A 26827-nucleotide genomic window follows, 5' to 3' on the forward strand; every position below is an offset into this window, starting at 1 on the left:
GCTAAATAAACAAGCAAGAGCAGCAGTTTATAATATTTCAAGTAGCAATTTATGAGGCATATTATACATTTTTCACATTGATTTAAAGATAGGTCCAATAATGATACTGATAATTAAACTCATAAAAGTAGCAAAAGGTTTCAAATTATTACATATCTTTAGCCTGGACATTTTAAGATAAATTATTCAATAATTAGGTAAATATTAGGTAAATATTATTCAAGCACTACTGTTATGAACAACCACACATCTGACAGTTGAAGGGTCACAACTGAGAGCATTATGAAGATTTGCTCAGCATGCAGACAGGTTTACAGCCAGGACCATGAATAGTATTCTAATTGGTAAGGAAAATATCCCCTATGTAATGAGTGGAGATAAGATGACTGAATGGAGGGACTAATTTATACTATGCCCTTCAGAAAGACGCTCAAGTTTGCCAAATGCTCAGTCTATTGCAACCTGCAAATCTAAACTAAAAGGACATCTGCCACATACTGAAAATTTCTGCACTGGAACATAGAAAATGACATACTGGCTTGACTTGTGGCACCTTAGAGACTAACAAATTTATTTGAGCATAAGCTTTCGTGGGCTAAAACCCACTTCACTAGATGCATGAAGCGGGTTTTAGCCCACGAAAGCTTATGCTCAAAATAAATTTGTTAGTCTTAAGGTGCCACAAGTACTCCTCGTTCTTTTTTCTGTGTTTCCAATTATAGTTAATGTAGCAGACTTTACATCATATCAGAGTACCTACTCTCAGGATCCTAAATAGCTAAATATGTGACAATATATAAAAAAGAATGCCTGGAATGTTAGTGGTGCATGCTTCACAAACTCTTAATACAAGTAATTAACCAATTACATATAAATATACACACACACACAAAGTATAAAGATTTATTGTTTTGCAAAATTAAAATCAAGAAAATATAATTCTGTCAGCTCTAATAAAAAAATTAAAACAAAAGCCTGTCTTCTTTTCTTTCTCTTCCCTTCTACGATATGAATGTTTTCTATAACTGTTTAAAACAGCTGGATTTTGTCAACTGTAACTCCATTCTTCTCATCACTTATTTATTATAGATTTCTTTTTTTATTTCCTCTGTTTTCCCTTAAGTTTCCTATTTTTTCATCTCTCGCCCCCACTGTTTTTTTCCTCTTAATTTTACATTAACTGCTTTAATACGCATTTTTTTCATGTGTACTATTCTCTTATTCTTCATGTCCATCCTCTTCTTCTTTAGGCCTCCTCCTTTCCTTTTCTCACCAGAAAAACATGAACAGAGGTTTCGTGCCTATTAAGGTGACCACTCATGTTTCAAAGATAAAAAAGGAATTATCTGAAATATAAATGACAAAGCTCATGTTTAAGTTACTGCACTCTATAATGTTTTATTCCTGGCACAAAATCATGTGTGTCAGAATGCATACATGAGTATATTGTACAATAACTGTGTCATAAATATGAAGGGAAGGGTAAACCCCTTTGAAATCCCTCCTGGCCAGGGGAAAGCTCCTCTCACCTGTAAAGGGTTAAGAAGCTAAAGGTAACCTCGCTGGCACCTGACCAAAATGACCAATGAGGAGACAAGATACTTTCAAAAGCTGGGAGGAGGGAGAGAAACAAAGGGTCTGTGTCTGTCTGTAGTCGTCTTGGCCAGGGACAGAACAGGAATGGAGTCTTAGAACTTTTAGTAAGTAATCTAGCTAGGTATGTGTTAGATTATGATTTCTTTAAATGGCTGAGAAAAGAATTGTGCTGAATAGAATAACTATTTCTGTCTGTGTATCTTTTTTGTAACTTAAGGTTTTGCCTAGAGGGGTTCTCTATGTTTTTGAATCTAATTACCCTGTAAGATATCTACCATCCTGATTTTACAGGGGGGATTTCTTTATTTCTATTTACTTCTATTTTTTATTAAAAGTCTTCTTGTAAAACACTGAATGCTTTTTCATTGTTCTCAGATCCAAGGGTTTGGGTCTGTGGTCACCTATGCAAATTGGTGAGGCTTTTTATCCAACATTTCCCAGGAAAGTGGGGGTGCAAGTGTTGGGAGGATTGTTCATTGTTCTTAAGATCCAAGGGTCTGGGTCTGTAGTCACCTAGGCAAATTGGTGAGGCTTTTTACCAAACCTTGTCCAGGAAGTGGGGTGCAAGGTTTTGGGAAGTATTTTGGGGGGAAGGACGCGTCCAAACAGCTCTTCCCCAGTAACCAGTATTAGTTTGGTGGTGGTAGCGGCCAGTCCAAGGATAACGGGGGTAATATTTTGTACCTTGGGGAAGTTTTGACCTAAGCTGGTAAAGATAAGCTTAGGAGGTTTTTCATGCAGGTCCCCACATCTGTACCCTAGAGTTCAGAGTGGGGGAGGAACCGTGACAAACTGCTTGGAAACATTTTTCATCTGACCAAATACTTCTTAGTAGCTTTAAAAAAACAGTCAACTCATGTTTCCTCTAGCACCAAATAAAGGATATCCCTTAAAATACAGTCTCTTATTTCCTGCTCTCGTCTTCTTTCATTTTCCCTAACACTTTCTTCTCTACCTCTTGCTGCCCAACTCTATCTTTTCCTTCCATCATCTCTTTTTTCTCCCTGTACTCTCATCAGTTTATAGTACTCCTGTATACGTGGTATTCCCAGAATTTCTCCTACATCTCCTTGTTTGCATAGCAGGTGTTCTCTTCTCCTGATCAGCCCCATCACTAGCCAAATGTATCCTGTGATAGCCAGTGTTTCTTCCTGATTCTACCAGAGACAGCAGCCAATGCTGCAAAAAGAAGAAATAATGTAGAGCAAGTGAGAGAGAGGAGCACTGATCAGTACAAGAGTGCTCAGCTAGATTTATCTTTCTCAATCAGAGAAAGCAAAGCAGTGAAACAATGGTTGTTATCCCTATGCTGCAGCCAACTGGGAAATCCATGAACAGGCAACTCAATTCGGCCCTGATTGAACTCTCCTGTGGGCCCAGGGCTATTAGATTTTGTGGGGCTCCTGTATACAAGTCATTTTCCTGGGAGGGAGTTTGGTGCAGGAGAGAGCTGGAGCAGGGGATTGCGATGCAGGAGGAGGTGCAGGGTCTGGGAGGGAGTTTGGGTTTAGGAGGGGGAATTATGATCTGGGGCAGGTGGCTGGGGTGAAGGAGGAGGTGTGAGATGCAGGCTCTGGCCAGGAGGCGCTTACCACAGGTGGCTCCCAACCAGCGGCGCAGCAGGGCTCAGGCAGGCTGCCTGCATGCTGTGGCCCCACGCTGCTCCCAGAAGTGACTGACTGCTAGCATGTCTCTATGGCCCGAGGGGAGGGAGACAGTGTGTCTCCATGCGCTGCCCGGATCCTCAAGCACCACCCCCGCAGCTGGGGACTTTTAGTGGCCCAGAGTTGGAGATTGCTGCCTGTCATTTATTTTTGTGGGGCCCCCCTTGAGCCGGGGCCCTGGGCTGCAGTCCCTAAAACCCCTGCCTTAATCCAGCCCTTACTCCAATGCAGGAACCTGGAAGCTGCTCCCCAAAATCAGAACCATCAGAAGAACCCAGGGTTTTGAGAAGTGCTAGGGCTGAGCTGTTGCTTCTTTAAACTACATACAGATGACCCAATCCAAAATCCCACATCCAAACCACCTCACACTTTGTGACATTTGAAATACAGATTCAAATTTTGCCATGAGCCTCTCCTCTGCTTTAAACCATTCAGAGAAAATCCCAAACCAGATTAAAACAGAGGATTTGAGGTTTTTGCTCAGGACTGTAACGAGAAGTATTTGAGTCAAAATAATCTGGTTTCAGTCATAGAAATTTATTTGAGGAATACAGAATCCTATTTAGGCCGGTGTGCATTTTCCTCAGAACTGGTTATCCAGCAGCAGAAAATACTGTCAAACGTTTAAGAGCGACCAGTAGGTTTTTTTTGCCAAAATTTCCCACAGTTGCAAACAATGCTACTACTCCAGAGCGGGTGCACTAGAGCAGAAAGGGCTCCAGACAGCCATTAACATTTCAATCATCTTATTGTCTAACACTGTCCAGAGTAGGTCTACATGATATGGGTACAAGTCCTCACTTGGTGTAAATCGGCTCCTCCAAAGAAAATGGAACTATGCCAACATACACCATCTGAGGATCTGGCCCCTGGTGCTTAAAATGCCAGCATCTACTAGCTCCTTTGTCTACATTAGCACACCTAGTGTTGCTCCCAGCAGTAGAGGGGCATTGGTATTAGCAACTGTGGGATATGTTAGTATAAAAATAAAATGTAAAAATAAAAATAAAAGTATGGACACAGACTTACAGTGCTGTTTTAGCAAAAATGATCCTAGTTTAGAGATGACCTAAGACTATCATCCATTCCACATCAGTGAAGCACAGAGTAAGAGAATACGATTTTAGCTGTCTATATTTAGTTACTAAATAAATTGTACTGAGATTTTGCTGTGCACATTGTTTCACATCACTCCATTGGTTATCATTCCTTTTGTTTATTAGTATCCATTGAAAGAATGAAATGATTAACTATAGCATTCATTAAAGAATTAGAAAACAGAGACCCATTGTATTATCCAGGAAACAGGCACAATACACACTGCTAAACACTCACTGCAATATCATCAGCCCTGAGAGAGACCATCTTTTCCGGATTCAATATCTATTTTACAGTAAAACTGGAACTTTTTTGTATTTTAAAATATAAATCAATGTGGAAGGCAGTGTATGCTTGTTGGTAGATGTGTGTGACTGCTCCATATAATACAACTTATCCTGGACAGCAGGGTCTTGAATTGAAAATCTTTAGTGGAGTTTTGTTGTTCCAAATATATTTGCTTATTAAAAATGTTAAGCTATTATTGGAACGTGAAGTGATGAAAGACAGAAGATTAAACCTTTCCCAGTATATTAAGTAACTTAAAGCAGTGCAAAATTAGTTCTTTAGACTGACTTCACCTCTCTTGTAATAGGCACCCACGGAAATTCAAATTTGGGCAACTGCAGAATGATATCAAAAGAGACATTGGTGACACAGACTCCGAAGGCAAGAGTCTCTGGAATGACACGCTATACTAACAATCAGCATGGGGAGATCTTACTAGAATCTCCATATTTGGCCCTTATCAGGCTGGAACAGAAGTTGGATGCTACCCATATTTTGATGATTTGAACAGAAATTAAACTGGAACAAAAGACTGGCTGTGTAGGGAAATACAGTGAGGGAACACCACAAAAAATCATTACGCTGAAGCTCAAACAGATCTGTTAATGAAGGGTAACAACCACCAATTAGGAAGGAAAATACCATATCTGGAGAACACTCCAAACTATACCAATTTATGGTTAGTGAATTTCCCTAAATGGGGATGGTGAATTAATTAGTAAAATTAAGCTTGAGCTGTTCAAACTGTACTTGACAGAAGGCTTTGATATTTCTGGAGACTGCTTCCCATTTACTGGAATGAGCTGTTCTAACTAATTAGAAATCTATGTATTGAACTTAACTAAAGACATACAACTGAGTTACTGCAATGTTAAGGTTGCTCAGTTACAATCATAAAAATGCAGGAAATGCAAAAGTTAAGGTACCAACAGCAATGTTAACTTTGCTCTATTACACATCCTGTATGTACTGTAGTCAAACCCAGACAAAGGCAATCTAGAGTCACCATGACATCAGGGTCATTTTATGACTTTTTAATAATAAAAAGTAACACTCAACACATATATAGCACTTTTTATTCTGTAGATCTCAACAAACTTTACAAAGGTGGAGAAATAGCATCTTTATTTTACTAATGGGGAACATAGAGGTGCAGTGACTTGCACTGGGTCATTCAGCAAGTCAACGGCAGAGGTGGGATAGTTAATTTAACTAGGCAATATTAGGCCATACCCATATAATTGCCAACCTTGGAAACCCTAGAGCAGATGGTTGTCTGACTCCAGCAGCCATTTGCAGCACTAACTCAATTAACCTCTGGTAAGAATGAGGGAGTTATGTCTATTTTTATAAATATCATATGCACCCCAGGTTACCAGCTTAATATTATCCTGCCTGGCTGCAAGGAGTTAAATCAAAGGAGATTGTTAAAGGGAAAAACAGAAATATGAAACAGTGACAAATCAGGTACTAACACACATGATATCAAGGTTCCTTGAGGAAACACTGGAGAAGCTATTAATTGGGGAATAGCCACCTGCCTGGCTCCAGCTAGGCTAGCAAGGTTTATTCTTCCCAGGCCCAAATCTAGGATCAAAGGGGATACTAAAACCCTAAAATGCCAACTTAGGGAGGATTGGAGGTTGAATGGGCAGCAGTAGCTGGAGATGAGTTTCTGATAGACCAAGAATGCCAGAAGGGCTTTCTGACTCTCCCAGTCTGAGCTCAGTAGAATTCACCCAAAACTTGCAAAGAAAGACTAAAGTTTATGTAAGAACTTGGTGTACAGGCCTTTTGGTGTTTTATCTCTTTTCTCTGCTTGAGTGAATAATCAAAGCTTTGTTTTGAAGATGTTTTTGAGTTAGTTATTTAGCCAGCTGCTGGTCACTGGCTCCTGTGGAAGAGATTATTCACTTTCTCACTTTTATAGTACTTCTGTATTTTGAGTATAAATTCTAGATTATAAACAATTTAAACTCCATTTTTAAATAGTTGTATTAAATTAGTGGATTTATTTATTATGAAAACCAAAGTGTAAGAATTAGAGTTTTTGCAATGAATATATTTATAGATAATATGTTTCTGGATCTCCTTATATAATATGACAGCATACAGCAAATACAGAAATATACAAATTTATCTCAATACCTAGAAGAGCAGTTGATCAATCAATCAGACCATAGCTTTAATATTTTCTGGATAACTTTTACTCTTTCAACTTTTTTAAATGCATAAATAATTTAGATTGCACAAAGCTAACCACTAAGTGGAATATTTTTCATAGTGCTGGGAACAGAACAAACCCACACCGCAGTATCTACTAAGTACTCACCACAGTTTGATGATTGACCTGGATCACCTCATCCCCTGCATGGATCTTCTTACACTGGTCTGCAGGAGACTAAAGCCAAGAGATAACAGTTAATTTGGCAACTGTGAAGGACCAAGAACTAGTAGGGAAAAAAAGACAATAGGCCCTACCCAAGGAAACTCAGTTCTAATAACAATAGTAAATTGTATTTATAAGATGCTGTGTTACCTTTCCCAACCACAGTATACATATTAGTATTGTGACTGGGTACTTTAGATTCCCTATCCCTGCATTAGTGATCATCTTCTCCACTGAGCCCTGGTGCACTCTTTTGCCCACCTCCCATGCAATTTAACTTGTAGCTGTATTACCGTTCTTGCAAATATGAGATTAGGGTGTCAAGCAGCCCAAACTCTATGGGTACGAGTGCACACAGCTGAATGGAAGGTGCCAGGCACCAGCAGGTACAGCTGAGGTCTTGCATTGTTAAATCAATAGTTATCCAAAAATGTTGGAGAGCACCAGAAATATAGCCAAGAAAACAAAGCAACTAGCCAAATAAACAATCCATTGAAATTTTAGGTTTGCAGCCAGTATGAAACCTGAAATATCAATAAATTTGCCCCTTTCATTTGACAAGGGTGATTTGAAATTAGAGGTATCCTTCGAGCGTTTGACTCTGTTCTTCAGTGATGGATAATGGCCTTGATAGGTGATTTTCTTAAACTTATTTAAGAGCAGTTCATCTACTTCAGTCTAGACCTTCAAGATGAAATATCCTTAATTGTCATAACTTTGGTTGCTTTGGGCTGGACGATAATCTTTATTTCAGTGTAACCCAGCAGTTTACAATAAAGCAAATATAGACTCAGGCTCTGGATTGGACAGAGCACTGGGACTCCAGTGAGTTCTAAGTATGTGCCTCAGTCCTCTGAGAAATAATGAGGGACTTGAGCACCCGTGTAAGAGCTTTACTGAATCAGGGCCTAAAACAGAAACAAGATTAATTCTACCATTAAAACTAGACTAAAACTACAAAGAAAACCAGCATGTTGTGAGCCAGATCTTCTGAATTAAATACATAAATTAAAACAAAGAGGTGGGATGGGCTATTTTCAGAAGAGCCCTGATTATGAAAAGGAATGTAGTGTTGTGTTATCAGAGCAGTAAATCTAGAAGTAAAGTGAGCTTTTTTCACTTTCCCAGAAAAACTTCTCAGTAAACCTACTAAAAAACACTAGGAATATCCTTGTTGAAATAATAACGTATAATAACTCTAAAAACTTCATTCAGAAAAGCGCTGAGGACACGTGTAGTTGGAAATGTTTTAAACCTTTTATTTCTTAAATGTTGAAATGGCAAATACCTTTATGAAACGCATACTTGCAAAGACGTTCTATAAACACACAATTCCTAATAGAGCTCCTAATATCATTCCTATGTAAATAGTAAAATGTTTAAAGATTAGATTTAAAAGCTCTTGTAATAATTTTATGGGAATATTGAAATAAAATTAACTTAAAATATGTTAATCTCCTGTTAATCACCAAATGATTAGAGCATGTATTCTTGGAGAGATGATAGAAAGTTAAATATTGGTAAATTAACTAATTTGATTAAAAATTCTTAATATTCCTTAATTGGCCTGTTTTAAGACAGCTCCTTAAATGGCGAATGGCTTCTTCCAAGTTATTGATTTAGATATTTTCTTCCATTTCATAGAATTTAATTAAATAGCTTTGCCGAATTATAAACTGTCTGGTTGTTCTTGTAAATAACCAACAAGAGCCACCTTTCCTTAAACAAAAGTATTTTGCCCATTCATAAATATTTTAAGTTATCTAAGGGACAGGCTAAGACTGGCTTCCCAATAATTTTGGGAAATAAGACCTTGGTCTCCATTTAACAAAAGAAAAGTGCCCCAGCAAATGCAGGCCCACTCTCAGAAGTATAAACCCTGTTAAAAAGCTCTGCACAGAGAGATGTACAGAAGACATTGTAATGGAAGTAAGCAGTTTGTCATTTGTGTTGTGTTTTTTTTAACATTTTCTTTTTCTTTCTTTAATACTAAAATAGCCAGGGCTGTTAATTGTAATTATTTTTCTTGATCTCAATCATGATGTCCCAGGAGGTGGAACAGGAACAGAAAAGAACCCATCACTAAAATACTAGGAGTCACACCCCTGAGTTGGCAGTTAGAGAAACAATTAGTAAGAGCTGGCTTACCATTCCTTGCTTTGCTAAATTTTCAGTATTTTTAAAATAAAATTAATTGGCATTCAACAATTTAAAATTGCCCTATTTTACCATACCCTCCTTACCATTGCATGCTTCAGGTGTTGACAGTCACATGCTCTTGGACCTCAGTGAGAGTAATGGTATATAGCAGCCAAGAGTTCAGAAAATGTGAAAATCCATAATTTATACAGAGTTTCAAACATCACTGAAATCCCAATCCTTTCTCCCTGAGAAAGCTGGCCTTTGATCTAATGTCACCGGAAGGCATAACAGGCTTTCTCAGTAAAATTCTTGTGAACTAAACATACTAACTAAGGTAGACATTGTATGGTTTAAGTGACATATTCAGCACATGGATTAAAAAATTGCTGTCTATGGCCACCTTTTCAGTGTTACTGCAGGGTGTGGCGAAAGCTGATCAAATCTATATTTTTATTGTGAATAAACAAAAGACATTTCCATTCATCAGTCAAGGGAGTTACAGGCATGAGCAATTATTATGACGGTTATTTTTGATAAAACACTTGATATAATTTTCAGGAGTGAAGAATAATCATTTAAGGGAAGTGTACTTAATAAGAGAGTGTCATATGGTGTATTTCCTTTTTTGGTTGTAGTTATAAGAAAATGATTTAAGTAGGAATACAAATGAATTAATATCCCAGTCCTTCACACTTCCTCTCTGCAGCCACATGCACAGCTGGCTAAACAAGGTTAAAGACAAACTAAAAGAAGATATATTTATGGGAGCCCACTGTTAAAATACTGACAGAACAAGTTTATGGTTTTTATTAAGACTTCTGTTTTTCACTAGTATATAATATTTCAGATCTAAAACACTTTATAGTATTATTGGATTAAGGTCACAACATCCTGAGAGAGATGTAGGTAAATATTTCTATTTTACAAATGTGGAATGGAAAGAGAGTTTATTCTGCATCTTACACTGAGCAGTAGCTTATTCGGTATGTAGTTGCACTGGTTTCAGTGGGACTACTAAAGGAACGAGAAGCCACTCAATGAGTTAATAAGGGTGACAGAAAAAGGCTGTAAGCAAATTTGACCAAAAACTTGTATACCAAGTTGATAGCAGCCAAGGAGAGAATACCATGATTTCTTACTGCACTAACTGCTGGGCCACCAGTCTTCCCACTTTCTGAATGCTGAGGCAAAATGTAATCCATCTCTAGGCAGGCATTATCTAGTAATTACTTGGAGTACTCAACTATCCCAGTTTCTATATCTTGTTATGTTGAGGGTTTGGAAAAAACTTGCTAGAGCTGGTGGATACAACAGGCACCTGCCATTCAGGCAAAATGAGGGGCTATTCTTCACTACAGGGAGATTGACACTGCTGCAATCGATGAAGCTGGGGTCAATTAAGCAGGTCTAGTGAAGGCCCACTAAATCAACGGCAGAGTGCTCTCCGGTCGACCCTGATACTCCACCTCTCCAAAAAGAGTAAGGGAAGTCGACCAGAGAGCGTCTCCCCTTGATGCAGTGCAGTGAAGACACTGGGGTAGGTTGACCTAAGCTACGTTGACTCCAGCTACATTATTCATGTAGCTTGAGTAGTGTAACTTAGGTCAACTTAAACCGGTAGTGAAGACAAGCCCAAGAAAATAATTAAATTACACTTTGTTTAAAGATAGCTGAAACAATAAGAGCCACCACCCAAAACACAGACGGTATGCAAGGCCGCTCAGGAATCTGAACTGTATGGATGGAAGGGTTTTACTGTGGACTGAATGTAAAAGCAAGAGAAGAGGACTGATTTGACTGAAGCTGTGAGTAAGAGAGAAAAGAGGCAGAAGCACCACGAAAGCACACAGACAGGAGCAAAGCCTGAGATGCAGCCAGAGAAGCCCTGGGTAGCATGACCCTAACAAATTGCTAGGCGAGAGAGCTTTTGCATGTCCCTGTGGCCCGCACATCCCTGCGGCCCGCACCGCTTCCCACAGCTCCCATTGGCCAGGAACGGCGAATCGCAGCCACTGGAAACTGCAGGCAGCCGTGCCTGCGGACGGTCAATGTAAACAAACTGTCTCGTGGGCCGCCAGTGGATTACCCTGATGGGCCACATGCTGATATAGAGCAGCATAAACAAGTCATTGTCTGTATGAAATTTTAGCTTGTACTGACTTCGCTAGTGCTTTTTATGTAGCCTGTTGTAAAACAAGGCAAATATCTAAATGAGTTAAAATACCCTTTGGAAGATCTCTGCATGCCCCCAGAGGTACACGTACCCCTGGCTGAGAACCATTGTGCTAGATCCTGGATTTTGGCTAACTACTCAAATCAAAATGGGTAACAGTATTATTAGTCTACTTATTGGGTCACTCGTAAGAGCTTTTAGGACATTTGCAGATACAGGGTATTTCATCTCCATTTCTAGACCATAAAGTCATTGTGCATTAAATTGCTACACCCACAATGAATAGGAGGTGGATATGGAAGAGACAGAAATACTGTTGTTCCCAATTTGTTAGATTTCAATTAACATTAGCTGTAAAAGTTAAGATTTGGCTCTTGTTCCTTTTAAGTTCTTTTTCTGACTTTGAAAAAGCCGAGTTATTTATTATCTTTTAAAATTAAATTGTGGCTTTGGGGTCAATGATCCCTTCAAAAGGGATGATAAATCAATTTACTGAAATGATGGGAATAAAGGTCTTTGAAATTGCTTTATTTCATGAAACATTTTTTAGCAGAAATAAAGAACTAACTCTTAGTGGTGTCCTGCTTCCTTATGCTAGCAACACAGCAGTTTGCAAATTGGAAATTAGCCTCTAAAATATTTATGGTTTTCACTTGGTCTACTGACAATTTTTCTTTTTAAAGAGCTTGTGCCTTGTTTAATCAGAAACACTTTTCCCCTTCAAAAGTATATTTTTGTTAAAAAATCTTTAATAAGGAAATATACAAATGATTTCTTTTCATTCACTACAAAGTTAGTTTCTGAACATGAAAGACAATGTGCACTACATTCAGCCACCAACAGCATATCACTAACAGGAAACGCTTTGAGAAGCCATCTCAGTGCTATTATGTTTATCATAAACCAGAAGACACAGAAAATTGGTTCGCAGCTTAAACTCGGAAAGGCAGACTCTTTTTAAAAAAAAACAAAAAATCTGATCCAAGCTTCACAAACCAAACACCAAGTCATAAAGAATAAAGAAACATGAAAGAACAGGATCACTGAGGAATTTTAACTAACGAGGGATTTTTTTTAAGTCAGTACAATACTTGACTAGAAACCACTGACTTGAATGATCATATTGAAACAACAGTGAAACAATACATACAGATGCACTGAATTAACTGAAAATAAATCAGAGAAAGGAACTGCATCAGAACAATAGGAGAAATATCAAATATTTTATGTGAATTAGGACATTTGCCACATTAGAAGTATACACTGGTACAGGCCATGGCCCAAACTACAGAAATGAGAAGTCTGATGATTTCAGCTGAACAGCACTAGGAACAGTCCTATTTCTCCACTTATCCACCTTGGCTGCATCGCTAGGGCTTACGAGTGCTAGCTCACACATGTGTTAGGCACATAGGTTGAAAATTCATCCATCATAATAAGGGCTACATTGGGAGCAGGTGGCTGAACAGCAGGCTTGCAGGGGAAATCCACAGCCACTGTACACAATGGAATTGAGTTTCATTCCAGTTGCAATGGCCAGTGAGGAGAGGTATTTCACAGGAGTTCCATGAAGGGCTGCTGCGTACATGATTATGTATATCCAAATGTCCACTAATCCTCTATATAGATAGCACAGAGGTATCATAGCCCCCATTTCATAACAGGGGATGCAGAAGTGGCAGCAGAGGACTGCTGAGTTAACCCAGGCTCTGTTTACACACTGGGGTATGTATTATATCCCCCAAAACCTCACATAGTTCTCTTACACAAAGTCAGTTTATTCTGCCTTTTCCACAATGAAAAGCAAGTTGGGCCTGGGATAAGCTTAATGGTCTATATTATGGCCAAGAAAACCCTGTATAGCTTGTGTTTGTTTTGATTTCAGCATAATTATTAGGTATTATTTGTATTACCATACTGCCTAGGAGCCTAGGCCTGGACCAGGACTCTATTGTGTGAGGCGCAGTACAATCACAGAACAAAAAGATAGTCCCTGCATTTGCTCCAACCCCTCAGACAGAGGCAAACACCTACAAGATCTCTATCAAGCATTCTTACAACTACAATACCCACCTGCTGAAGTGAAGAAACAGACTGACAGAGCCAGAAGAGTACCCAGAAGTTACCTACTACAGGACAGGCCCAACAAAGAAAATAACAGAACGCCACTAGCCGTCACCTTCAGCCCCCAACTAAAACCTCTCCAACGCATCATCAAGGATTTACAACCTATCCTGAAGGACGACTCATCACTCTCACAGATCTTGGGAGACAGGCCAGTCCTTGCCTACAGACAGCCCCCCAACCTGAAGCAAATACTCACCAGCAACCACACACCACACAACAGAACCACTAACCCAGGAACCTATCCTTGCAACAAAGCCCATTGCCAACTGTGTCCACATACCTATTCAGGGGACACCATCATAGGGCCTAATCACATCAGCCACACTATCAGAGGCTCGTTCACCTGCACATCTATCAATGCGATATATGCCATCATGTGCCAGCAATGCCCCCCTGCCATGTACATTGGCCAAACTGGACAGTCTCTAAGTAAAAGAATAAATGGACACAAATCAGACGTCAAGGATTATAACATTCAAAAACCAGTTGGAGAACACTTCAATCTCTCTGGTCACTCGATTACAGACCTAAAATTGGCAATTCTTCAACAAAAAAACTTCAAAAACAGACTCCAACGAGAGATTGCTGAATTGGAATAATTTGCAAACTGGATACAATTAACTTAGGCTTGAATAGAGACTGGGAGTGGATGGGTCATTGCACAAAGTAAAACTATTTCCCCATGTTTATCCCCCTCTCCCACTCCCCACTGTTCCTCAGACGTTCTTGTCAACTGCTGGAAATGGCCCACCTTGATTATCACCACAAAAGGTTCCTCCCCCGGCCCCACTGCCCCCGCTCTCCTGCTAGTAATAGCTCACCTTAAGTGATCACTCTGGTTACAGTCTGTATGGTAACACCCATTGTTTCATGTTCTCTATGTATATAAATCTCCTCACTGTATTATCCACTGAATGCATCCAATGAAGTGAGCTGTAGCTCACGAAAGCTTATGCTCAAATAAATTTTTTAGTCTCTAAGGTGCCACAAGTACTCCTTTTCTCCCTGCCCCAAAGAATTTACAGCCTAAGTAGATGACAAGAGACAACAAATGGATACAGACAAACAACGTGAGAGTACAAGAGAACACTGAAACAATACTGGGCAGTATGCTAGGTGGTGGACTCCAGACACCAACAGCCTACCTGTTGTCAAGCATTTTGTAGGCCTCATGGCAAAGGAGAGTTTTGAAGGAGGATAGTGAATTAGTTTTGTGGATGATTATGGGGAACTTCTTCCAAAGGTGAGCGCCAGTGTGGGAGAAACACAAAGGTACTTTTTTGAAAGTGAGCGATGGAGGCAGACATCGTAGGCTGATCAGAGGCAGGAATCAACCTTTTGATATTGACATCAGCCTCCTAATATCAGAATAGATCTGTTCTTGGCTGTTCTCTTCTTGGACTCAAACAAGTGCCTCTTTCACAGCTTTCTTTTCTTTCTCTCCCAATTCCTACCTCCCTTATTCTCCATCTGCCTCTCACTTTCCTTCACCCTGCTCACACCCTTCCCTCACTATCCTCACTCCATCTCTGCCCCATCCCTTGCTTTTCCTCTATTCAACTCCTCCATTGCACTGCTGTTCATTCTCTTTCCATGCCCAGGTGCTCATGTCCTCCAATACCTCCTGCACTCCCAAATAAAGCCCATTAACCACTTTAGTTCATTACACCATATTACACTATATTTTAAACTAAAGAAAACATAACTGTATGGTATGCGCACCAAGTTAAGTACTCTAATGATCTTATCACTATAACTTCTTCTTCTGTGTCTCCAATGCAGTTGTGTCTTTCCTATGAATTCCCCTCTGAACCACCCAACTTCCGTGTCCATCTTCTGTTCTTGCACACCAGTCTCTTTCCCCTTCTGTGGGCACACAGAGGTGAACTAGACTTTTGAAAGGCAGGGAAGAAAAACAGAGGTGAGGAGCTCATGGGACTAAGAGGAGAAAGAGAGGGAATCAGAATCTTTAGGGGTTTGGAAAAGGGGATCTTCAAGGACACAGAAGAGGGAAACTTCAGGGGAAGGAAAGAAGGGTGTGTTCTAATTCAATCACAAGAATTCTTGCTCATCAAGCAGAATGAAAACAGCAGGCATAGAAAACTCTTGCACACTAATTCCTCATTTACCCTGCATTCCTGACTATGTCCAGAGAGGTTACCAAATTATTTTTCAAAATGACTGTGATAGCAACCTTCAGCCTTCTTACTTCATTACTCAAAGTATTACAAATTCTTTCAGCTTTTCACACCTCAATCAAGCACCTTGCTGTAAATAATTCTTCTCCCTTAGGCGGTTGATAGTCATATTATTAAATATAATGTTTACTGAAAATAAAAAGATCATTTTGACCTTCTGTACTAAAAAGTACAACTGTGTCATCTCTGCATAGCTAGCTATACATGTTCCTCCTAAAAAATTTAAAAATACTTCCTAAATGTTTTATGAACCATCCAAGGAAGACTGAAATTGGCCTGATGCTATTAATTTCTTGACTGTACAATGGGATGCACATTAACGTGGTTTTACATAAAAATACAGAAACAACTGTTGTGAACTAGATACATTTCCAGTGAAAATGTTCCTTTTATTTCTATGCTGAAAAATAACACCCCCCAAAAATCTCCCTTAACTGTGAAATCTCCATCTTCGTGCTTCTTTTACATCTACCTCCATCTTCCTCATGGATTTGTCTCCCAAAACATTAAAAGCTAATGAAGACAGTGAAAGCTTGTTGGCATCGCTTTGCAAAAGCCTGCACTTTAAGCTACAGTTCCCCAAGAGACAGCAATGTGCTTTATACAAAGGTTAGTTTGCTCCTAAACTTCTCTTTCTTAAAGGATGTGCCTCACTTGAAGATGAAGCAGCAGCACGTATCAGAGATTTTCTCCCATCATTTTGGACTTGGATGGTAAACATTAGATAATTTACCAAGATATTTCACATCTTACAGCTCAGGTTGCTGTATGTACGGCTTTCTTCTACAACATTAGTTAATAACTACAATTTGTACTAATTTTTCTACCTAGGTGAATACAGATGATATGTGACTACTCATGCCGGCATAGTGATAGATTTTAGTACATCAAGTTTCATCAAGGGAAAATCCTATGAAAAGCTCCAAACAAAATGTTTCTTAGAGCACAGAACATTGAAATGAATGTAGTAGTTTAATGGTTAAACTTATTAAAAAAATATAGAGTTTTTCAAATGGGAAGAGGGTATACAACATATTCCAACCCTCAGGAAAGACACACCACCATGGTTTGCTAAGTGGTTCTTCTCTATGAACAAGTTTCAATTTCAATTAAAGAGGCAGATCCAGCAGAGAGAGGGAAACCTGCCACCAAAAATAAAGCAGAAGCATTAAAAAAAAGGGAGAGAAAGGTGAATAAAGTAACCCAGCTGGAAGGGTTTATTGATATGCTTGCTCTATTATTTGAGGTCTAATAACTTCTGTATTATTTGAAGACAACAATGATGCAAACCTAACCAAATCCTCTTCTCTATGTATCCATCAGTAATCTAGATGGAACATCGCCGTAGTATCTAAGCAGCTCCACTAAAATTTTAGGCCCTGAACTTGCAGAGAGCTTTGCATAGGTAAATGGATCTGTCTGGGGAGAGCTCTTTACAAGATTAAGGTCTTAAACCACACGCGTGCTGTCAAGGTTCCTCCCCCACTCTGAACTCTAGGGTACAGATGTGGGGACCTGCATGAAAAACCTCCTAAGCTTATCTTCACCAGCTTAGGTCAAAACTTCCCCAAGGTACAAAATATTCCACCCGTTGTCCTTGGACTGGCCGCTACCACCACCAAACTAATACTGGTTACTGGGGAAGAGCTGTTTGGACGCGTCCTTCCCCCCAAAATACTTCCCAAAACCTTGCACCCCACGTCCTGGACAAGGTTTGGTAAAAAGCCTCACCAATTTGCCTAGGTGACTACAGACCCAGACCCTTGGATCTTAAGAACAATGAACAATCCTCCCAACACTTGCACCCCCCCTTTCCTGGGAAATGTTGGATAAAAAGCCTCACCAATTTGCATAGGTGATCACAGACCCAAACCCTTGGATCTGAGAACAATGAAAAAACATTCAGTTTCTTACAAGAAGACTTTTAATAAAAATAGAAGTAAATAGAAATAAAGAAATCCCCCCTGTAAAATCAGGATGGTAGATATCTTACAGGGTAATTAGATTCAAAAACATAGAGAACCCCTCTAGGCAAAACCTTAAGTTACAAAAAAGATACACAGACAGAAATAGTTATTCTATTCAGCACAATTCTTTTCTCAGCCATTTAAAGAAATCATAATCTAACACATACCTAGCTAGATTACTTACTAAAAGTTCTAAGACTCCATTCCTGGTCTATCCCCGGTAAAGACCAGCATATAGACAGACACAGACCCTTTGTTTCTCTCCCTCCTCCCAGCTTTTGAAAGTATCTTGTCTCCTCGTTGGTCATTTTGGTCAGGTGCCAGCAAGGTTACCTTTAGCTTCTTAACCCTTTACAGGTGAGAGGAGCTTTCCCCTGGCCAGGAGGGATTTCAAAGGGGTTTACCCTTCCCTTTATATTTATGACACGTGCACACACACCCCGATATATATTGTGGCAAATTGCCGGCACTACTATAATGGGTCTTGCGCTCTCTCTTCTTGGGGGGTTTGGGAGGGTGTGTGTTTCAGGGCACCGTTTCTTGCCCCTGAACTGGGGTATTAACTGCCCCACTCGTGTCCTAGAGGAGGGGAGTGGGGAGAGAGGGACCTGGGCCCACCCCCTACTCCGGGTCCCAGCTCAGGGCCCCTAGGGATAGCGGTAAACCACTAGAACTAGTGGTTCCTTCCCCTGGGCTACTTCCCTCTCCTGCCCTTCAGCTTGTGGGGCTTCCTGCCCTCCCTCTGCACAAACCAGGTGTCCCTTTACCCAGGGTCTTGGTCTTCTTAGCCCACCACAGCACTTCTCCAAACTCTCCTCTGCTTCAACTCCTCCAAACTGCTCTGTGCTCCAACACCAATTCACTCTGCTTCAACTTCTCCTCTTGTCTGATTGAAGCAGGGAGTTTTTATCATGTGACTGGCTTCAGGTGCTTTAATTAATTTATAGCAAACTTTCTTCCCTCTACAGGGAATAAGGCTCCCTTCTAACACTCTCCTGCTGCCCCCTGGCCATGCTGTATCACATATTCCGCCCCCCTACCCCCGCTCAACACTATGGGGTTGGGCTACTTGGGACGAGAGGCAGTGCTGTCGTGATAGGCCATCAGCGTTGCCGTGTTGGCTTCCGGCCCTATGCTGTATGTGGAAATGGAAGGGCTGCAGGGATAGGAACCACCTAGTCACTCTTGCGTTCTTCTTGTTTCTGTGCATCCACTGGAGCGGGGCGTGGTCTGTCACGAGGGTAAACTGCCATCCCAGTAGGCAGTAGCGGAGAGTCTCCATAGCCCATTTTACCGCCAGACATTCCTTTTCAACGACGGCATACTTTTGTTCTCGGGAGAGGAGTTTCCGGCTGAGGTACAAGATAGGGTGTTCCTCCTTGCCTACCATCTGCGAAAGGACGGCTCCTAGCCCTACCTCTGAGGCATCTGTTTGTAGGATGAATTCCTTCTCGAAGTCTGGGACTATGAGTATTGGATGGCAGCAAAGGGCTGTCCTTAAATCTACAAATGCTCCTTCTGCTGCATCAGTCCACTCTACTATCTCGGGGCCCTAAGCCTTTATAAAATCAGTCAATGGCCCTGCTCTTGTGGCAAAATGAGGGATGAATCTCCGATAGTATCCTACTATCCCTAGAAATGCTCTGACCTGCTTTTTGCAGACTGGTCGAGGCCAACCTAGTATTGCCTCCACTTTATTCCACTGGGGTTTCACCAAACCTCTCCCTACTACATACCCGAGGTATCTGGCCTCAGCTGTCCTATCACACACTTGAGAGGGTTGGCAGTGAGGCTGGCCTTCCGCGGGGCATTTAGCACCGCTTCTACTTTTCCTAGGTGCGTTTCCCAGTCAGGGCTATGGATCACTATGTCATCTAGATAGGCGGCAGCATACTTGGCATGGGGTCACAGCAATTTGTCCATAAGTCGTTGGAATGTTGCAGGAGCCCCATGGAGTCCAAAGGGAGGACAGTGTATTGGAACAGGCCATCGGGTGTAGAGAAGGCAGTCTTTTCCTTAGCATTCTCAGCCAGGGGAATTTGCCAATATCCTTTGGTCAGGTCCAGGGTGGTTAGGTATCGGGCCTTGCCGAACTGATCAACTAGCTCATCAATGCGTGGTATCGGATAGGCATCGAATTGGGATACTTCACTCAACTTCCGGAAGTTGCTGCAAAACCTCAGGGTGCCGTCAGGCTTGGGGACTAGGACGATAGGGCTGGACCACTGTCTCTGGGATTCTTCAATAACCCCAAGTTCCAGAATCTTCTTCACATCTGTCCTAATTTCTTCCCTTTTAGCTTCCAGTACCAGGTACGGTCTTATCATCACCCTTACTCCGGGCCTGGTGACAATATGATGTTGGACCAGTGTCGTATGGCCTGGCTGTGCATAGAACACGTCCTGGTTCCGTTGGATCATATCAATGACCTCTGTTCGTTTTTCTGGAGTTAACTCAGGAGATATCTTCACCTTCCCCTTTGGGTCATCTGTCTGGAGTGGAGCTCCCCGAATGACTAGGCATGTCTCTCAGTCACGCCAGGGCTTCAGTAAGTTGATGTGGTAGATTTGCTCTGGCCTTCGGCGGTCTGGTAGTCTGACCTTATAGTCCACCTCCCCAGTGGCTTCCACTACCTCATATGGTCCATGCCAGCTGGCCAGGAGTTTGCTTTCCGCTGTCGGCACTAGCACCATCACCCGCTCCCCTGGCTGAAATCTCCGTACTTTCGCCCGACGGTTGTAATATGTTTGCTGGGCCTCTTGTGCTTTTTCCATATGTTCTCATACCATAGGGGTTACTCGAGTTATTCGCGCTCTCATCTGTGTCACGTCTTCAGTGACATTCTTTCCTGCGTTGGGTTGTTCTTCCCAATCTTCCTTGGCAATATTCCACATGGGTGGCATCCGTATAGTAGTTCAAAGGGAGAGAAACCAGTGGACGCCTGGGGGACTTCCCGTATAGCAAACATTAGATACGGTAGAAGGGTATCCCAGTCTTTTCCATCCTGAGATACCACCTTCTGGATCATACTTTTAAGGGTATGGTTAAACTGCTCGACCAGTCCATCTGTTTGTGGATGGTAGACTGAGGTCTGTATGGCCTGGATGCGGAGTAGGGTACATAAGTCTTTTATTAATTTTGACATGAAAGGGGTTCCTTGATCTGTCAGGATCTCCTTAGGGATGCCCACTCTGGCAAAAACCTGGAGTAGTTCTTTTGCTATTGCCTTGGATGTGGGGTTTCTTAAAGGAATGGCTTCTGGATACCGTGTGGCAAATTGCCGGCACTACTATGATGGGTCTCGCACTTTCTCTTTTGGGGGGGCAGGGGTTTAAGGGCACTGTTTTCTTGCCCCTGAACTGAGGTATTAATTGCCCAACTAGTGTCGTAGAGGAGGGAAGTGGAGAGGGTGGGACCTGGGCCCACCCTCTACTCCGGGTCCCAGCCCAGGGGTCCTAGGGATAGCAGTAAACCACTAGAACTAGTGGTTCCTTCCCCGGGCTACTTCCCTCTCCTGCCCTTCAGCTTGTGGGGCTTTCTGCCCTCCCTCTGCACAAACCAGGTGTCCCTTTACCTAGGGTCTTCGTCTTCTTAGCCCACCACAGCACTTCTCCAAACTCTCCTCTGCTTCCCTCCAAACTGCTCTCTGCTCCAACACCAATCCACTCTGCTTCAACTCCTCCTCTTGTCCGATTGAAGCAGGGAGTTTTTATCATGTGACTGGCTTTAGGTGCTTTAATTGGCTTCAGGTGCTTTAATTAATTTATAGCAAACTTTCTTCCCTCTACAGGGAAGAAGGCTCCCTTCTAACACTCTCCTGCTGTCTGGCCTGGGCTTTCCTTGCTTTTTGCCCCGCTTTAGTTCCCCCCACCCCCCGACCAGGCCAGACGCTTTTTCTTCGGGGGTTTGTTTTTTTTTGCTGTTTTTCTTTGCTGCTGTTCGAGTGCTGGTCGGCTGCCAGCTTGCCTGCCAGCCCCCCCCCCCCCATGCCTGCCCTTGGACGCTGCTACTGCTTCAGCTGCAACCGCTTCAGCTGCAACCCCCGGAGGAGGGGGGGAGGACTGCCGACCCGCTCCCCGGAGGAGGGGAGTGGAAGCCCCCAGACCCAGCCGTTTGCTGTTTTTGTGCACCTGTAATTAATCGCTTCTTATCTGCTTGGCATTTCTGGAATGCTCCACAAAGCCCGGGAGAGAAGACAGCTGACAAAGACATCGCCCAGGGAAGCTACAAATCATCGTGGAGGGGGCCATAAGACTGAGTAACTTTTGAACTGTACTCTCGTGTGGGGGGAGTTTGACTGTGTCTTAACTGCGTTTGTAGAGGCACGGGGGTGTGGCACGGAACTGCCCCCGATCCATCGGTGCCCCCCCCAACACTACTACAACCGTCACGGCCACCCCACCGTCCGTAGCGGTGGGGGGGCGTAGCGAAAGCAATTTCGCTGTGGCTAGGGTCTGTGATGGCGGACGTGATCCACCCAGACCAGACCTATACTGACTCGGGCGGCAGCATTTTTGACAACCTATTTCTAGTCCGAGACCTTTTGGAACTCGGGTGTAGAGATGGTCTGTCGTTCGCCCTCCTGTCGCTTGATCAGGAGAAGGCGTTCGATAGAGTGGACCATAGGTACCTCCTGGGCACTCTGCAGGCGTTTGGATTCGGACCTCAGTTTGTGAGTTTTCTCTGGGTGCTGTACGCTTCCGCGTAGTGTCTGGTTAGGCTCAACAGGACCCTGACCGAACCGGTCAGCTTCAGGCGAGGAGTACGGCAAGGGTGCCCCCTCTTGGGCCAGCTGTACGCTCTGGCGATCGAGCCCTTCCTCTGTCTCCTCCGAAGGAGGTTGACAGGGTTGGTGCTACGGGAGCCGGAGCTGCGGCTGGTTCTGTCAGCATACGCCGATGACGTGCTCCTCGTGGTCCAGGACCCGGGCGACTTGGCGAGGGTGGAGGCTTGCCAGGCCATCTATTCGGCAGCCTCCTCCGCCCGAGAGCTCTGGCTTGGCGGTGGGGGACTGGCGGCGGGTGAGCTCCCTCCCACCCGCGCTTCAGACCATTCAGTGGAGTGTGGGTCCACTGCTCTACCTAGGTGTTTACCTCTCTGCCACGCACCCTTCTCCGCCGCAAAATTTAGAAGGCGGGGTGATACAGCGGCTCCGGAAATGGACAAGGCTACTCCGATGTCTCTCCCTCCGAGGGAGAGCACTGGTGCTTGATCAACTAGTCCTGTCCAAGCTCTGGTACCAGCTCAACACCCTGGTCCCGGCCCCGGGTTTCCTGACCGACCTCTGGACATTGATTCTAGAGTTCTTTTGGTCAGGAACGCACTGGGCCCCTGTTGGGGTTCTTCATCTACCCCTGAAGGAAAGAGGGCAGGGCCTGAAGTGTCTGCACACTCAGGTCCGTGTCTTCCGCCTCCAGGCCCTGCAGAGGCTCCTTTATAGTGCAGGTAGTTCGACGTGGTACATACTGGCGCACGCCTTCCTGCGCCGCTTCCAAGGGCTCCAATACGACCGGCAGCTCTTTTATCTCTGTCCGAGAGGTTTTCTGCGAGACCTCTCCGGGCTGCCGGTCTTCTACCAGGACCTCCTCCAGACCTGGAAACTGTTTTCAACGACCAGGTCCATGGCGGCCGCCGTGGGAGCAGATCTCCTTGCGGAGCCTCTGCTACTCAACCCCCAGCTCCGTGTGCAGGTGGCAGAGTCCCGCTCGGTGCGCCAGAGTTTGGTCCTGGAGAAAGTCATGAGGGTCGGAGACCTCCTGGACTACAACCGGGGAGACAGGCTGGATCCCCTGACGCTTGCTCGGTGCATGGGGCTCTCCAGACCTCATACCCCCCGGCGCGTACTTCAGGAGGTGAAGGCCGCCTTGACGCCCGCTGCTCGGGCTTATCTCAACCGAGCCCTGCGTGAGCGCGCACCCCGCCCACCCTCTACCCCAGGCCCGCTGGACCTTTCAATTGGGCCCCTACCCCGTAGATCCCAACAAACCCCTCACCCTTTCACTGCGAGCCGGCTGCATGAACTGCAGCCGGTCAGCTTCCAAACTGCGCCACGGAAATATCTATACACACTCACGCTTCACACCCTTCACGCCCACACCCTGGTGTTCCCCCCCGATACAAAGTGGTGGGACCTCCTGCCACCTTTAGAGGGTGAGCAATCCCGGTGGGCCAGCCTGTATTCCACCTTGGTCCCGAGGCCCGTCGGGGACATTAGTTGGCGGCTCCTTCAGAGCTGTGAGCAAGGGCGTGTTTTTGATGTGGTTCACCCCCATCCCAGAAACTTGCCCTTTTTGCAACGTGAGGGAAACCCTGGCGCACGTATATATAGAGTATGCCAGGCTACAGCCCCTTTTCCGGCTCCTCACAAATATTTTATTACGCTTTTGGCTATACTTTTCCCCTCATCTTTTTATCTACACACTCCCCATCCGTGGCCCCACAAAATCGCGAGATCTCCTGGTTAACCTCCTCCTAGCCCTAGCTAAAACAGCCATTTATAAAACCAGAGAGGGGAGGTTGGCTAATGAAGCGTCCTGCGATTGTAGGGCCGTTTTCCAATCCTCAGTACATTCATGTATCCGGGTGGAGTTCCTCTGGGCGGCGTCCACTGACTCCCTTGGCGCCTTCGAGGAGCGGTGGGCGCTGTCCGAGGTTCTCTGCTCGGTGACCCCGTCCGGTTCCCTCCATCTGACCCTTTGATTGAGGGGAAGGGCGAGAGACTCCAGCCCCAGCCGTTGCCGCTGTATATACCATCATCACTGTCACCTAGGAAGGATCCTATCACATGTGAGTGTAGGTCCCCCCACACCCCTAAACCGTCACCCCGCAGCCGTGCCCATCTTGTCGGGCACTCTCAGGAGAGGAATGATTGGTGACACTGGGCGTGGCACTAGGTAACTCGAGGGGGTGGAAGACCATGAGTGTCGAGGAAGCCCCCCCACTCTAGGCCACCAGGTAACTCAGGAGGGTGGAAGACCACGAGTGTCGAGGAAGCCCCTGCTCTGGGCCCAGGCTAGCCTGAACACTTCTCCCTCCTGAAGGCTGCTGTGTTATACCTTGTGTTTGCTTTTGTTTTGTTGCATAGTTTTGCTTCATCCTTTTTGGTGATTCTTGTAAGCGTTACACAAATAAAATTCTTTTCTCCTTCAAAAAAACAAAACAAAAACAAAACAAAACACTCTCCTGCTGCCCTCTGGCCATGCTGTATCACAATATCTAAAGACTCAGAGAAACGACTCACAAAATATAATACCCATAAAAACCAACCTGTGATAGTCTGGTCAGAACACAAGCAACTGAAAAGAGAAGTTTTGTGTCCCCAGTTTCTTGGGGGTCAACACAGATACAACTCACTGAAAAAAGGAGTATAAGCACTGGATGATGCAATAAGCTCTAAATGAGGAATCAAAGTGGTCTTGAACATTTAAGCAGGATCTAAAGTCCCAGTGAAGAAGTAAGAAATGAGTAATTTTCTCACCTATGCTTCAGCCTAATTAGAATTCAGATAGGAAGAAGACAGACTTAGCCAGGTATGGGGAAACACCTGTCTGTCTTCAAAACTACACCAATTAATCAGTCCATCTCATTCTCTCCCTCTTAACTCCTTTTGGCTGTTTTCTATCCCCCCTAGCCCATCAGCTATGTGCTGCCAACTAGAGTAACTGGTATCCTTCTATACAGCTCTTGATGATCTACCTATTCATTAGTTAGTGGCTCACAGGCACTCAGGTGGTTCCCATCCCCACATAATCCAGGGTGCTTTTGTAGACTGTTTGCAACATTAAATCTTAAGAAACATGAGAGAATTCATTATATTCAACTCCATTATTGTAGTGGTGAAATTCACCTGCCAGAGTTTGTATGTGCATATGCATGTGGTTTTCATTCAGTATGAATTCTCATGACAAAAGGCTTTGTATTTGTGTCATTTAGGCTGGCCTCATTGTAAGAGATACAGGATCTACTCAAGATACTACAGTCATCACTTATAACCCTGCCAATTGCCTTAAATAACAAAATAGCATTACCTCAGTATCTGTAGTATTCTCTATAGTATATGTTGAGAATTTAAGCTAATACTGCAAAATAATGGGTGACTTTATCCATCTAAGGTGAAAATGGAAATTACAAGGGTGATCACTAAAGGAATTGGCCAGCATATGGAAGCCATACTTGCTTTTCAGCAAACAGAAAGTTAACTGCTTGTTAATTTAGACTTTCTATTCAAGTTTTACAACATGCTTATCACCATAATATCTGAGTATCCAGTATCCATAAGTGATGAGGGCAAGCAATATAGCATAGCTGGGGACTAACAGAATATTCCATTAGAACAGCTACCTGATATTTTGAAAGTGGAAGACTATGCCCCCAGAGGTACACGTACCTATTTTGGAAGACTATTGAGAAGGTAAAACTCACCACACCTAGTTATTACAGGAATGGGTTATAAGAGATGCTGGGAGATGAGGATTTTAGTTATGTAAATTAATTTATTTTTTATTTGTATTCCCCCCCAGGCCTGAGCAGTTAACCAATATTCAGGGCCTTGCAGGTTGTTTCTGTTAAGAGGAGAAATTGATGAGAGAGTCAAGTATTTCTTTGGTACAAACCTATTTTCTACAAAGACTGTACACAAAGTCCTGTTACCCTGAACACAGCGGAAATGAACAACAGGAGGCAGTTTCTTTGCTCAAAATTTCTAGGCTCTTTTCAGCTGCCCAAAAGAAGCTCTCTCTCTCGGCTTCCTCCTAGAGCTATGTTACCAGTACTTTTCTGGATGTCTCCTGAATTTCCTGGCAACTCTCTCTTGGCTTTCTGCTAATTTCTGCTTCTTTTCTGGATGCTTCTGACACACACAGACCCTGCATTCACAATCAGCCCCCAGGGAAAACCTCTCCACCCAGATAATTCAGGTTCTGATCAACCTTGCATGTGGCTTAGTCTCTTTGGCATTGTTTTCTATTGTTTCAAACTATCTTATTCCAGACAGGAGTTTACAGGCTTCTTACATTTATCCTGAATAAAGGATGGCTAGTCCCCCCCGGCATCAGCTTCAACAAGGTCTGTGATTGCCTAAAGATCAAAATTTGCCTCCTGGCAGCCACCAATGCGCTCCAGTATAACGCTATCATTATAATCGATGCGCTCTAAAAAACCCCCAAAAATAAACTTTGAGGAGAAAA

General features: G+C 43.3%; 1 protein-coding gene across 1 annotated transcript in view; it reads right to left on the minus strand.

The window, feature by feature from the left end:
• LOC140917643 (connector enhancer of kinase suppressor of ras 2-like) overlaps positions 1 to 26827 on the minus strand; it is a 463215-nt gene that overhangs the window by 218099 nt on the left and 218289 nt on the right. The window contains exon 9 of the mRNA XM_073360900.1: positions 6979 to 7047. Coding sequence (XP_073217001.1) covers positions 6979 to 7047 — 69 coding nt within the window. The remainder of the gene's footprint in view (positions 1 to 6978; positions 7048 to 26827) is intronic.

The sequence above is a fragment of the Lepidochelys kempii genome, chromosome 9 (genome assembly GCF_965140265.1).
Source record: "Lepidochelys kempii isolate rLepKem1 chromosome 9, rLepKem1.hap2, whole genome shotgun sequence".
NCBI classification, from domain to species: domain Eukaryota; kingdom Metazoa; phylum Chordata; order Testudines; family Cheloniidae; genus Lepidochelys; species Lepidochelys kempii.